Here is a 12727-nt window from a genome sequence, read left to right as displayed (position 1 = left end):
TCAATGGGTAATTCATGTGTTTTGCTTTTCGATAGTAAATCTGACTGTTATAGTGACCACTTGTTGGTTTTATAGGTTACATGATCCCTATACTTACTGACATGTCTATGTGTGTGGTGTGGTATCCATATCGCCATGCTTGACTGGGTCACCTTGAAACGTCCCCTTTTTAACAATTATACATGACTGTGCTTAAGCTGACACACAATATTTTGTTAGCGCAACGCAATCTGACTTTCAAAATTCCCTACAAAAGAATGGCCCTGACTAACATTAAACTACACCTTTCACAAATCACTTACCTCACAAAAATCTTCGCTGCTCAAGCTACTGCAATACAGCGAGCGCCACTACTGCCAGCTAAATAAAAGATTCAAACTATGGAAGGCACTAACTACTGATAGGGATAGTTAGCAAATGAAAGATATTAATAGAGAACAAACAATGTATTTACCTTGATATCATCATATATAAATATAGCAGTTCATGACAAATTTCAAAACTCCGCCATCTCTCTCCCCACATCCACCACTGCTGGCGGCTCACCTCCAACTGCGCAACGCTACGCGCTGTTCACCGCCAGCTGCCTAACACTACAATGGCGAGTATTACAACAATGCAAAGCAGCCACAGACTGCACACAGCACAGCCAGTGATTTTCATATTGAGCGCTACGTAACGTTGCCAATAAGAAAACATAAACAGCCTACTTACAACCTCTTTTAATTATCATTCAGTAAGATGTTTCCATTATGTAACATTATTATCTCCTTTGATTAATTTTTTTGATCGTACGGAGTGTTTCCCTACTGGTCACCAGAGATGGGACTTCAGCATCAAAGGGGTATGCAAAACAGCACAACAGACACTCCGCAAGCCCCTTTGCAATTTTTCTTATCACCTGGTCAAATAAAGCTGTGACTTGATCTGTTCATCACCAATACTCTCCCAAGAACCCTAGTACGATACGATTTTTTATACTGTGAGGTGCTAGGTAGGAATGTCTTTGTATGCTGATTAATTAATTAATTTTCCTGTTTCATTGAGTTCTTTTATTTTATTGAAACTGTCTATGTAATCCATTTAGAGTTCAGTTACAACTGTTAAGTCTTTCTTTTAACTGGTACATTTATTGCTTTCCATGTTTAATGCCTATTGTAGTTGTCTCATCAAGTACTGTTTTGATTTTACTTGGATCGTTTATTTACCGCAAACTGTTACATAGATACAGTTTTGAGTATAGTGTTATTGTTTTTCCTGTTTGCTCATTTAATATTTGTATATTGTTTAACTTCTTACTTTTTAAAATGCAGTACCACCTTACTCTCAGAGATGGCATTTACTGTATGTTCCCTCACACTCCATCATTTTCGTGCATTTCTGTTTACCTTACTGATATTGCTTAAGTACCCCATATATCCTGTAGTAACCTTGATAATTCTTTCTTCTTTGAGGTGGTTACTGTATCACTCTCCATGTTTTATACCTCCTGATGTAGCCATGACAAGTAGTAATTTTATTCTATTTTATTGCTTTTGTTTATTAATATAATCTGTTATCTAGACGTGCTGTTCCAGTTTTGTGTTAAAGTTTTTCCTGTCTACTCTTTTTAAATTTATTTACCGTTAAGCTCTTTTACTTTTTACATTTCATTGCCATCACACTGTCAAAGATGTTATTTACTCAACTTTTCTACTTCAATCTAAATTTCTAACTTCTTCTCCAGTGTCGTATAGAAACATTGTAATTTCTTTGGCGACAATAGTCAGTAAATACCTGAAGATGGCCCCGTAAGCCGAGAACCGGTTAACACAATAAAACTAATACTGTAGAACAAAAGCAAACTAGCGCTTTTCATTAATTAATTAATTAATACACTCTTTGTTAAAGAAGACATTTTTATCAAGGCTTTGTGCTTTCTCTTACAGTGTGCCCTGCATATAATGCTGTCGAGTTCAGTTGACCCTTCCGAGTGCTTCTCAAAGGGGACCAATAACTCAAGTGTACCAATGTAAGTACCTGCTAGCCGCTTCTGCCGTCATTTATATGCAGCTGCATGTTTCCTCGGTGAATATCTCTGGTATACCATGCATTAAGGTATCAAATGAAACTACTAGTTCCAGAGACCTTTTCAAGTCTCAAACATCTATGATGTTTATATGCAGATTGAAGCTACGTATGAAAAACTGTACCGAGGCCAGGATTCGAACCTAGGGCTGCTGCTCATTAGGCGGATGTGTTAACCACGATACCACGCTGGCACAGTGGATTTGAGCAATTCCTTTCTCAATCCAGATTCCCATTTATGTCTCAGCTCACAAGAGTCTCTCCATTTGTATTGGAGTAGCATCTCAGCATCGAACGAAACAGGGGAATCTGCCGGAAACCCGGGCTCAGGCGCTACTAATCAAATGAAAGTATGGTTCCAGACAGTTTAGGGGGAATACCATGGGTTTAAGGCGAGAATGAGAATTTGGATTGACGAGGGAGGCGTGCTAGGGTAGACCAAGCGGTTGGGCGAAGCCACTGTGCCAGGGTGGCGTAATGGTTAACCCATTGCCTAGTGAGCAGGAGGACTGGGTTCGAGTCCCAGCCTTAGTACATATTTTCACTCGTCGCTTCAGTTTGCATATACAATTATACATGCTTTAAGGGTTCTTCCAGTTGTACTTGCGAAAGGATTGCGAGAAGATTGCTTGTTTTCCCTGTGTTAGTTGTAATTAGATCAGTCACACCTCAACCATTTCTGCCAGGGCGTTACGTGGACCGTGTAGTACATTCCGGATTATCCATTGTGGCGTTCGCTGTGTTATTCAGTGGTTTGGTATTTAACTAATTTGTAAATGAAAATGATAATCTTATTTCATTACATTGAGTAATTACTAAATAATTTTTTTCTTCCGACTAAAGATTTGGTCAAGCTGCTAAAGAACTCCAAGTTAGCGTTGTGTTAAAGTGTTGTCTGTAAGTTGTGTAAGTGTTACTAAATCTATACAACTATTGATTATGATGGAAACAGTTATATTCAGCAAAATGATCATTAAAACCACCGAATATCAGCCGCGCACAACACTGACGTATGTTAGCTGAAACAATATTCTTCGCAACTCGTGCGTAATTAATTTCGGCTCCATACATCAGCAAGAAAAAGTTTGTTATATGGATTGTGCTATGAGCACTGTTTTTAAAGAACCAATCTTATTCGAACTATTTTCATTAAAATAAGTTCGGGACCACCGGTGCACATTTATTTTTACACGATTTTATTACCTTGGGCATTTATGTCTGCAGAGTTACGTAATTTGAATTTGCCGCTGAGATAATTGTTAAGATGGCGGCAGACAATTGATAGAGACTTTCTATTGTTAGATCAACTTTCCTGTTAACAGGATAAGTATCTGAAACGCTTATTAAACTTTACTTTCATATTGTGCACTATTTAGACTAATTTTCATCAAGCAAACCTTTGATTTTTTCCTAAGAAACACAGATAAAAACGCGATACAAATCCCTATCATCAATGGCTGCGCCCCTTGCAGCGGAAAGAAATAATTAAGACAGATAATGCTTATTGAGAGAGTAATTAAAGTTACAAATAATTATTCACTCATATTTATAATAATAATGAACTCTATTCTCAAGTAATAATTAACAAATAATTACAATTTCTTAACAGACTTCAGTCTGATACGCGTATTGCGTCCGCAACTTACAAAGCTAACCAACAAAAGGTAAAAACAAAGGAAGATAAACGCAGATCATTAAAGGAATTTACAATTATCATTGTCTTTGTGTGATACACATCGATATGTCCAATTACATCATAAAATATTATATAAATAATTAATATTTATCATCGTTTTCACTGTTTTTTCATATGTCGGATAGATAATGTTTATAACTGTTAGAGGGATAATTTCCTCTCGTCGCACTGTAGCTAAAATTTATCCTGTGGATGCTACACCATTCAAAAACGTTTCTTGGACTACGAGAAGTAGTTTTTTCTGAGGTATTTGGTATCACTATTCGATCGTCCACTGGTTCGAATTTTCAAGCTTTTCATTGACATTCTTGTAAGAGAGATGAGCCCGTGACAATATATTTTGCCTTTTTTGTGAACACATTTGACAACACTTGTTAGTTCCACTTGAATTCCATTACAGATCACACAAGAGTTTTATAAGTTCAGCCTTTCACAGTCGTACTATAGTTTCCCATAAGCCCAAGTCCTTCACCTACTTTACAATGTGAGCCAATGTACTCGGTCCATATCGTATCGCTAAGCATTTTCATATCGTTGTAAAGTAAATTATCGCACAGTCAGCTTAACAGCTCTTACATCCAAGTTGCTGACAGTAATAATGTACAGAAGAATAGAAACGAAAATTGAGGATCTGTTCGATAATGATCAGTTTGCTGTTAGGAAAGATAATGCACGAGAGTGCAGTTCTAATGCAGCGGCCGGTAATGGAAACTAGACTGAAGAAAAAACGAGATAGGTTCATAGGGTTTGTTGACCTAGCCAAAGCGTTTGAAACTGCAAGATAGCCGGACGTTGTGGCCGAGTGGCTCTAGGCGCTTGCGTCCGAAACCGCGCTGCTGCTACGGTCACAGGTTCGAATCCTACCTCGGGCATGGATGTGTGTGATGTCCTTAGGTTAGTTAGGTTTAAGTTGTTCTAAGTCTAGGGGATTGATGACCTCAGATGTTAAGTCACATAGTGCTTAGAGCCATTAATGCAAGATATTTGTTTACGAGAAAAACAGGGGTAAGCTGTAGAGAAAGAGGGGTGACAGACAGTACGTAAAAGGACCAACAGGGAACAATAGGAGTGAAAGACCAAGAACGAAGTGCTCCGATTAAAAAGGATGTAAGACACGGATGTAGGCTTTCGCCCTTACTGATCAGTCTATGCATCGAAGAAGCGATAACAGAAATGAAAGGTTCAAGAGTGGGTTTAAAATTCAAGGTGAAAGGATATCAATGAAGAGATTCGGTAGTGACATTGCTATCCTCAGTGAATATGAAGAAGAATTACAGGATCAACTGACGGGTGTGGATAGTCTAATGAGTACAGAATATGGGCTGAGAGTAAATCGAAGAAAGACGAAAGTAGTGAGAAGTAGCAGAAATGAGAACAGCGAGAAACAACATCAAATTTGATGATCACGAAGTAGATGAAGTTAAGGAATTCTGCTACCTAGGCAGCAAAATAAACCACGTCGGACGAATCAAGGAGGATATAGAAAGCAGACCAGCACAGGCAAAAAGAGCATTCCTGGCCAACAGAAGTCTACTAGTATCGAACATAGGCCTTCATTTGAGGAAGAAATTTCTGAGAATGTGCTTTTGGAGCACAGTGACTTTGTGAAAACCAGAACAGAAGAAAATCGAAGCATTTGAGATGTGATGCTACAGAACAGTGATGAAAATTAGGTGGACTGATGAGGTAAGGAAAGGAGAGATTCTTTGCAGAATCGGCGAGTAAAGGAATACGTGGAACACACAGAGAAGAAGAACGGACACGATGATAGGACGCCTGTTAAGACATCAGGGAATAACTTCCATGGCCATAAAGGGAAATATAGACGGTAAAAACTGCAGAGGAAGATACAGAGTGGAATACTTCCGGCCAATAATTGAGGACGTAGGTTGTAAGTGGTACTCTGAGATGGAAAGGTTGACCCGGGAGAGGAATTCGTGGCGGGCTGCATCAAATCAGTGAGAAATCCAAGAACCCCCCCAAAAAACGAAAAAAAAACACAAAAAGATAACACTAACTCCGCGATCTGGCTCAGAGGGGCGCGCTACCGACCGACCGCCGTGTCATCCTCTGTCATATGGCGTCATTCGGATGGGCAGAGGAGGATCAGAGAGCTCACTAGGATGTTGTCGACATTACTGACCTTTGAAGCCGTTACTTCTCATTCTAGTAGCTCCTCATTTGGTTCCGCGAGGCTGACTGAACCCAGTTCCAATCTTCCCAACAATGAAATATCCCTGGCGGTACCGGTAATTGATCCCGGGACTTGCGCATGACAGTCAGACGCGCTGGCTACTCAGCTAGGGAGGCGTACATTATATCGATGTATTTGTATTAAATGACTAACTCCATTTATTAACCTTGAAGTTTATCAAACAATTATTGCAATAAAAAGCAGTCCAGATTGCAACAAATCTTTTTAACTTTTCGTTTTGGTTAATCAGTTTTTGGTCTATTATATCGAGGTACAAGCTGACGTCATCTGGAGCCCTGGCCTACGAGAATGGTCTTACAGACGGACAACGGTAATCAGAATTAAAAATAAAAAAAAATTATTGCGATCTGGGTTGCTTTTTAATAAAATTTCAAGCACGATCACTGTGTTCAGTAATGATGTCAAAAATTATTATAAAAAAATGTTGCAATCTCGCAAATTCTTGTCGTCCTGCCATTAGCGGCATAGTTTCTTCGCTAGGTAAAAGATAAGGTGTGCGTTTTCACAAAGTGCTGTACGATGACTCCACAGACATCGTGCCATTATTTTTATTCTGTGTTACAGAACGACGTATGACGCTAAACATCTCTTCGTTCGAATTTCTTATCTTCTCCTCTGAGAGTAAGCCGAAATCAGGTTTTTATAGTATTTATTAGGTTCTCTTCCTCTCTAATCTAGGATACGATTTCTCGTTGTAAGCTAAATAAATGACGAGAACAGACGTCAATTTCAAATAGTCCAATAAAACTTTGAGTTTATTATGCGGTTGAGGCACCATTTCATTTTTTTTCTGTTTAATGCATTTTGCTAATTTCTTCTTAGATTTTATGTTTGTTACAGTCACTTGGTTTGAGAGAAGTGGGGTCCACATCTCCGTCCGCCCTTCCACATTTAGTTTTATTTTTTACCTGAACGACTTCAGAGCCATGTCTGGTTAATTCCTTTGACAAGACTACGTCGTATTTCCATCACCATCTTTGTCGATAACTGATTGTGCTACATCGGGCTCGCCGTCTTACAATGTGTTTGTTGGCTCGTCAACAGCTCAGAAAGTTAGTTAACAAACATTACGTTGTATAAAATTTGGCCAAAACTTGGCCACTTCTAGTGCATTCCTACGGTAATACTGATAAGTAAAGTATTGATATTTTTCTGCCCGCTAATCCCATCTATTAAGAGGCAAAGATTGTTTCCAGGCGTCTGCAACACTATTTAAACGTAAAAAGTTACGTGGATTAGTTCGTATATGTAAGAGATAACGCCTCTGTTCAATAGTGTGGCAATGGGTAACAGTTGAAGACATTTAGTAAATGCGTCACATTCCCCTCAGCAACAGATAATCGATTCGGCACTGGCTGCATTCTCGTAATGTCGGATGCTGTAAGTTCAAGCTAAGCATTTTTGTTACTGTTTTTGTGGAATGAAAAAAAGTGGTTAAAAAAAGGCTGTTACGTCATAGTACATTATCAGCTGACTGAGAGACCGGTTATGTCCTGTTTGCAAGTGGTTAAAAAAAGGCTGTTACGTCATAGTATATTATCAGCTGACTGAGAGACCGGTTATGTACTGTTTGCAACACATACACCTTCCTCATTCAGCAAAATAAAGAAACATTAATTAGAAAAAAAATGTGGATTTGCCTGTAAGAAAATTTTCATCACTTTCTACTTGATGAAAGCAAATTATGCTTGTAGCCAGCACTCACTAAATACAACAAACCATATATTGTTTGTTATCTTGGTAATTTTTAGGTTAGTGGTAAGAGAACAGTTTTTCTACGGAATGTCATCCGATGGCAGTTACGTAAGACACAATGCCTTATAATTCAACAACTTTCCTGGTTTTGTAGTGTTATTTGAAGATAAGAGGACCCTAATTGCCGTTATTCAGTTTCCTGCGTATTTTACGGAACCTTTGCGAGTGGGGAGAGTGGTGAATGCGCTACATAATGATTTCCTTGCATGTGTATCTTGAGAGAATTTATCGCATGCCGATCTGTCTGGTTTGCGATAAGCGTCACAGTAGGTATCTGAAAAAACGATTAAGCTTTCAGCTGTGGAAAGTATTCACTGCATAAAGAAGTAACAAACTCTTCACACTATACAATTTCTCTTCTCGCGTCTCTCTGTTTACTACTCCGTTTGCCGGCCGGAGCAGCCGTGCGGTTCTAGGCACTACAGTCTGGAACCGAGCGACCGCTACGGTCGCAGGTTCGAATCCTGCCTCCGGCATGGATGTGTGTGATGTCCTTTGGTTAGTTAGGTTTAATTAGTTCTAAGTTCTAGGCGACTGATGACCTCAGAAGTTAAGTCGCATAGTGCTCAGAGCCATTTGAACTACTCCGTTTGAGAGAGTCATGACATTATGGATCAATGAAAGTAATCTGACTAAGGACCGATCTAAGGCCCAGTCGATGAGGTGTTAATGTTTTGTATACAAGATCGATCACAATTTATAGTGAAAGCTGACACAGGTAGAAGTATATGGTAACATAAGCAAAACTGTTACAGCAAACATGGATCCTCGAGTCAGAAAATTTCGGATGGGTGATTACGAGCTGCCTCTGGCTTCAGTACAAATATGGTCCTAGTTGACATAACTGTATCTGCAATTAAGTCTCCACTTAACTGCGCTGAGTTTTCAGCACACGATGAATTGTTGATCTTAGGGCGCGTTCTTTTTGCTGGAAATTCTTGATAAAGTTTATTTTCTTGTATTTCAAAAGCAAGTTACTAACATATGAGAGTAGTTTTTAAAAGTTCCAGCAACGGAATAGGAGTACGTACATCAGTGAAACTCTATTTTATTTTTCAATGTAGTCTCCTTGTAGATTAATGCACTTGGTCCAACGACGTTCCAGTGCCTTGACCCCATCTCGAAAATGAGTTTCCTCCAGGCCTGCAAAACAGTTGTCAACTCCGGCTATTAATTCTTCGTTTGAAGTGAATCTTCGTCCACCAAGAAAAATTTTCAGTTTGGGAAGAGATGGAAGTCTGACGGAGACATAACAGGTGAATAAGGCGGGTGTGGCAAGAGTTCATATCTTAGTTCATATAATTTTGCCATGGCAACGGCACATGTTTTTGATCCAGCGTCAAGAGTCGCGGCACCCATCTTGCACATAATTTTTTCATTTCTAATTCTTCAGTTAAAATGTGATATACCCTTTCAGATGACATTTTGCAACCGTGAACAGTTTCACGCACTTTCAATCGGCGATCCTCCATGACCATTTTGTGCACTTTTGCAATGATTTCTGCAATAGTGACACAGCTTGGCCGACCACCGCGCGGATCATCATCTATGCCCTCCCGACCAAATTTAAATTCATTTGTCCACTTGGCAACAGTTGAATATGAAGGAGCCGAGTCCCCCAGTGTATTCTGGAAATCGGCATGAGTTTCCTTTGCTTTCATACCTATCTTTAGGAAGTACTTAATCACTGCTTGAATCTCGATTTTTTCCATCTTTGCAAATCACTACGCGGGAACAACAACAGACCCACGTCGCCGCCACACCTCTCTTCCAAGAGCACTGACGTGGCACATGATTACAGGCAACAATCCAATGAATATCACGTGAACAACTCGTTGTGCTAGCGCTGACCTCTCGTGGTGATTCCGAGAACTTTTCAAACCACCCTCGCGCTGACCTCTCGTGGTGATTCCGAGAACTTTTCAAACCACCCTCGCGCTGACCTCTCGTGGTGATTCCGAGAACTTTTCAAACCACCCTCGCGCTGACCTCTCGTGGTGATTCCGAGAACTTTTCAAACCACCCTCGTACTTCCCAACGCATTTGTAAGCATTTTTGGACAACCGTTAAGTAATGTATAAAATGCATATCTGAACTATCAGCCGTTTTTATTTTAAACGCAAACGTCTACCGGGTTCGGTCTTCCACTCTCTTCATGGATGAAGGGTTCAAACGGTTTTAGCCACCATATTGCGTTAGTCATTACTGAAAATATGTAGTGCATGCTAGGAATGTAAGTATATGACACAGGACTTTAAAAGCAAAGTCCTTTGCCATATATTTAAAATCATGGCATAGAAAAATTTGGACATTTGTGGTAAGGTCTTATGGGACCTAACTGCTGAGGTCATCGGTCCCTAAGCCTACACACTACTTAATCTTACTCCTAAGGACAACACACACATCCATGTCCGGGGGAGGACTCGAACCTCCGACGCGGGGAGCCGCACGAACCGTGACAAGGCGCCCTAGACCGTGCGGCTACCCCGCGCGGCTCATGGCATGCACTACGCATTGTAAGTAATGACTAATGCAATGTGGTGGCTTAAACCATTTTAACCCTTCTTCCGTGAAGATGGTCGAAGACCGAAACCGGTAGATGTTTGGGTGTAAAATAAAAACATCTTTTGTAAGCTTCCGAATCCTCTTGAATAGTTATATGTATGTAGCTACTGGTGAAAGGAGATTTCCAAAACTCGGTACTTACCTTAAGTCAACACTTTCGCTAGAAGTATTGTGTGGACTGGCTCACCTTTAATCACTGAAAGCGATATCTTGAATTCAATAGAACCAGATTCTATTTTGAAGGATTTTACTAAGTTAAAGGCTAGAAAAATATCGATTATGATAATTTTATCCAAGTGAAAAATTGTTGTAACATACGCTGAAAACTATAGGAATTGTACAGCTGGTCAGCAGCAGCATGAAAAGCTTTTAAGGGTGTTGCAGTGGATGTTGTTCTGAGAATTGATTGTTAAGAAAAAATTCTATACGTTGCGTCGCTTCCGAGTTATTTAGCACTGAAGTTAGCCAACCAGGTCGTTATCCACGCAATTTCAAGGTATGCGGTAATGCACAGACATGTATAGGTCTCTGAGTTACCACTTGTTCAGATGCTCATTACCTGTTAAAATGTGCCGTTTTCGGAAGTGATAAATTTAGACTGAGTGAGCAAAAGCTGCGTTTATTTGGTATTAGGAAACCAAACGAAGAACAAGTTTGGCGACAAAGCCTCTGGAGGTTGCTTGAATTTAAGCGCGCGACGACCGGATAGGCTATCTTTAATGTTAAGTAACTCGGGAACGACGCAACGTATCGAATTGTTTTTTCTTAACAATCTTTTCTCAGTAAAGCCTCCCCTGCAACAACCTTACAAGCTTTTCAGTCTTTTTTCTGATAACCCTGTGTACGAGACGTCATTAACAGAAAGTTGTCCGCAGCTCGTGGTCGTGCGGTAGCGTTCTCGCTTCCCACGCCCGTGTTCCCGGGTTCGATTGCCGGCGGGGTCAGGGATTTTCTCTGCATCGTGATGACTGGGTGTTGTGTGACGTCCTTAGGTTAGTTAGGTTTAAGTTGTTCTAAGTTCTAGGGGACTGATGACCATAGATGTTACGTCCCATAGTGCTCAGAGCAATTTGAACCATTTTTTGAACAGAAAATTTCCATTTCGTATAGCACAACAAGTGCATAGTTTACAGAAAAGTTTTGACCATGTTTGTAAGTTTTCGTCTACTTTCATGGCAAATTTTCTAAAATTTAATTAACTACTGGTGAGCTTCTCCTCACATGCAATACACAAATGGTTCAAACGGCTCTGAGTACTATGGGTCTTAACATCTGAGGTCATCAGTCACCTAGACGTACAACTACTTAAACCTAACTAACCTAAGGACATCACACACATCCATGCCCGAGGCAGGATTCGAACCTGCAATACACAGATTATGCAAATAAACAGTTTTGTTTAGCACGACAATATAAAATAAGATAATTTTTTATATATCTGTTGTCGTATCCTGCCCACTCGTCTAATGTAGGGTGCCTAGGAAGCTGTTTTCTCGGATAGCTAGACAACAAGCAAATCTTATTAATGTAGTTTATTACAGAGAGTTAAATTGACAATACTTTGCGTCTTTACAAAGAGATGCCGCAAGCAATGGCGACATGCAAATAATCAATGTCCTTTGGTATATACAATTTCCATGCTAGCAAATAACACAGTTCACAAGTCACGGCTACAGCGTTGTGGCTGACGGATCGTCTTCTAGTGCAGAGCGGCGCTTATATTCTCTTCGTGTAGATGCCGTTCCAGTCGTCGTGTCGTCCTAGCCGGCGTTCTATTGGCTGGCGTCGTCTCACAGCCTTCTCTGCTGTAACGTTCCAGGACGACGTGCAGGCGCTTCATATTACGCCGAACATGTCACACATTCGCGATGGAATGTGAAATAATTAGAAAAAAATGATTAAAAAGTTCCGTTATTAAATTAAAAAGAAAAACAGAAATCTCTATACTTAGAGTCTTTCCACTCAGTTAATAGAAAGCACATTTTTACTGAAGCTAGAGCAATGGAATACGTCTTATTCTTCGTGCTTTCTCTAAACGCTTTCAAAGATCTCAGGAATTGCCCTAAATGGATGTCAATTTTTTTTCTTCTTTTAATATTTATCACTGGAATAAATTCAGAAATTTTCTGCATCGCAGAAATCATTACTGTCGAAATTCTGACCACCCACGTTACGGTACAAAACAGGAAACATTCTACTTTCTCAAAAATACATGAAAGCCGAGCTCATACGCATGAATTCCGACAATCTCCACTGACGAGTACCATCCTCGAATGAAATAGAAGTGGGGAGATTATGATTCTGATACACTTGATACCCACTTACACGTGAAGTACGGAGCTTGTGCAGTATTTATTTGGTTGTAAGCCACTAATACCCCTAAACTCCAGTTCTTTAAAGAATCCAGCTCCTGAGTACAAAACAGCTTC

General features: G+C 39.9%; 1 protein-coding gene across 1 annotated transcript in view; it reads left to right on the top strand.

Annotated features, from left to right (window-relative positions):
• The window catches only part of LOC124594652, a 111647-nt gene extending 109632 nt beyond the window's left edge, over positions 1-2015 (top strand). The window contains exon 4 of the mRNA XM_047133022.1: positions 1929-2015. Within this exon, the coding sequence (XP_046988978.1) occupies positions 1929-2015 (87 nt within the window). The remainder of the gene's footprint in view (positions 1-1928) is intronic.
• Positions 2016-12727: the final 10712 nt, after the last annotated feature.

The sequence above is a fragment of the Schistocerca americana genome, chromosome 2, assembly GCF_021461395.2.
Source record: "Schistocerca americana isolate TAMUIC-IGC-003095 chromosome 2, iqSchAmer2.1, whole genome shotgun sequence".
Lineage (NCBI taxonomy): Eukaryota > Metazoa > Arthropoda > Insecta > Orthoptera > Acrididae > Schistocerca > Schistocerca americana.
The sequence above is the reverse complement of the archived record's forward strand: the minus strand, read 5'-3'. Positions and strand labels throughout refer to the sequence as shown.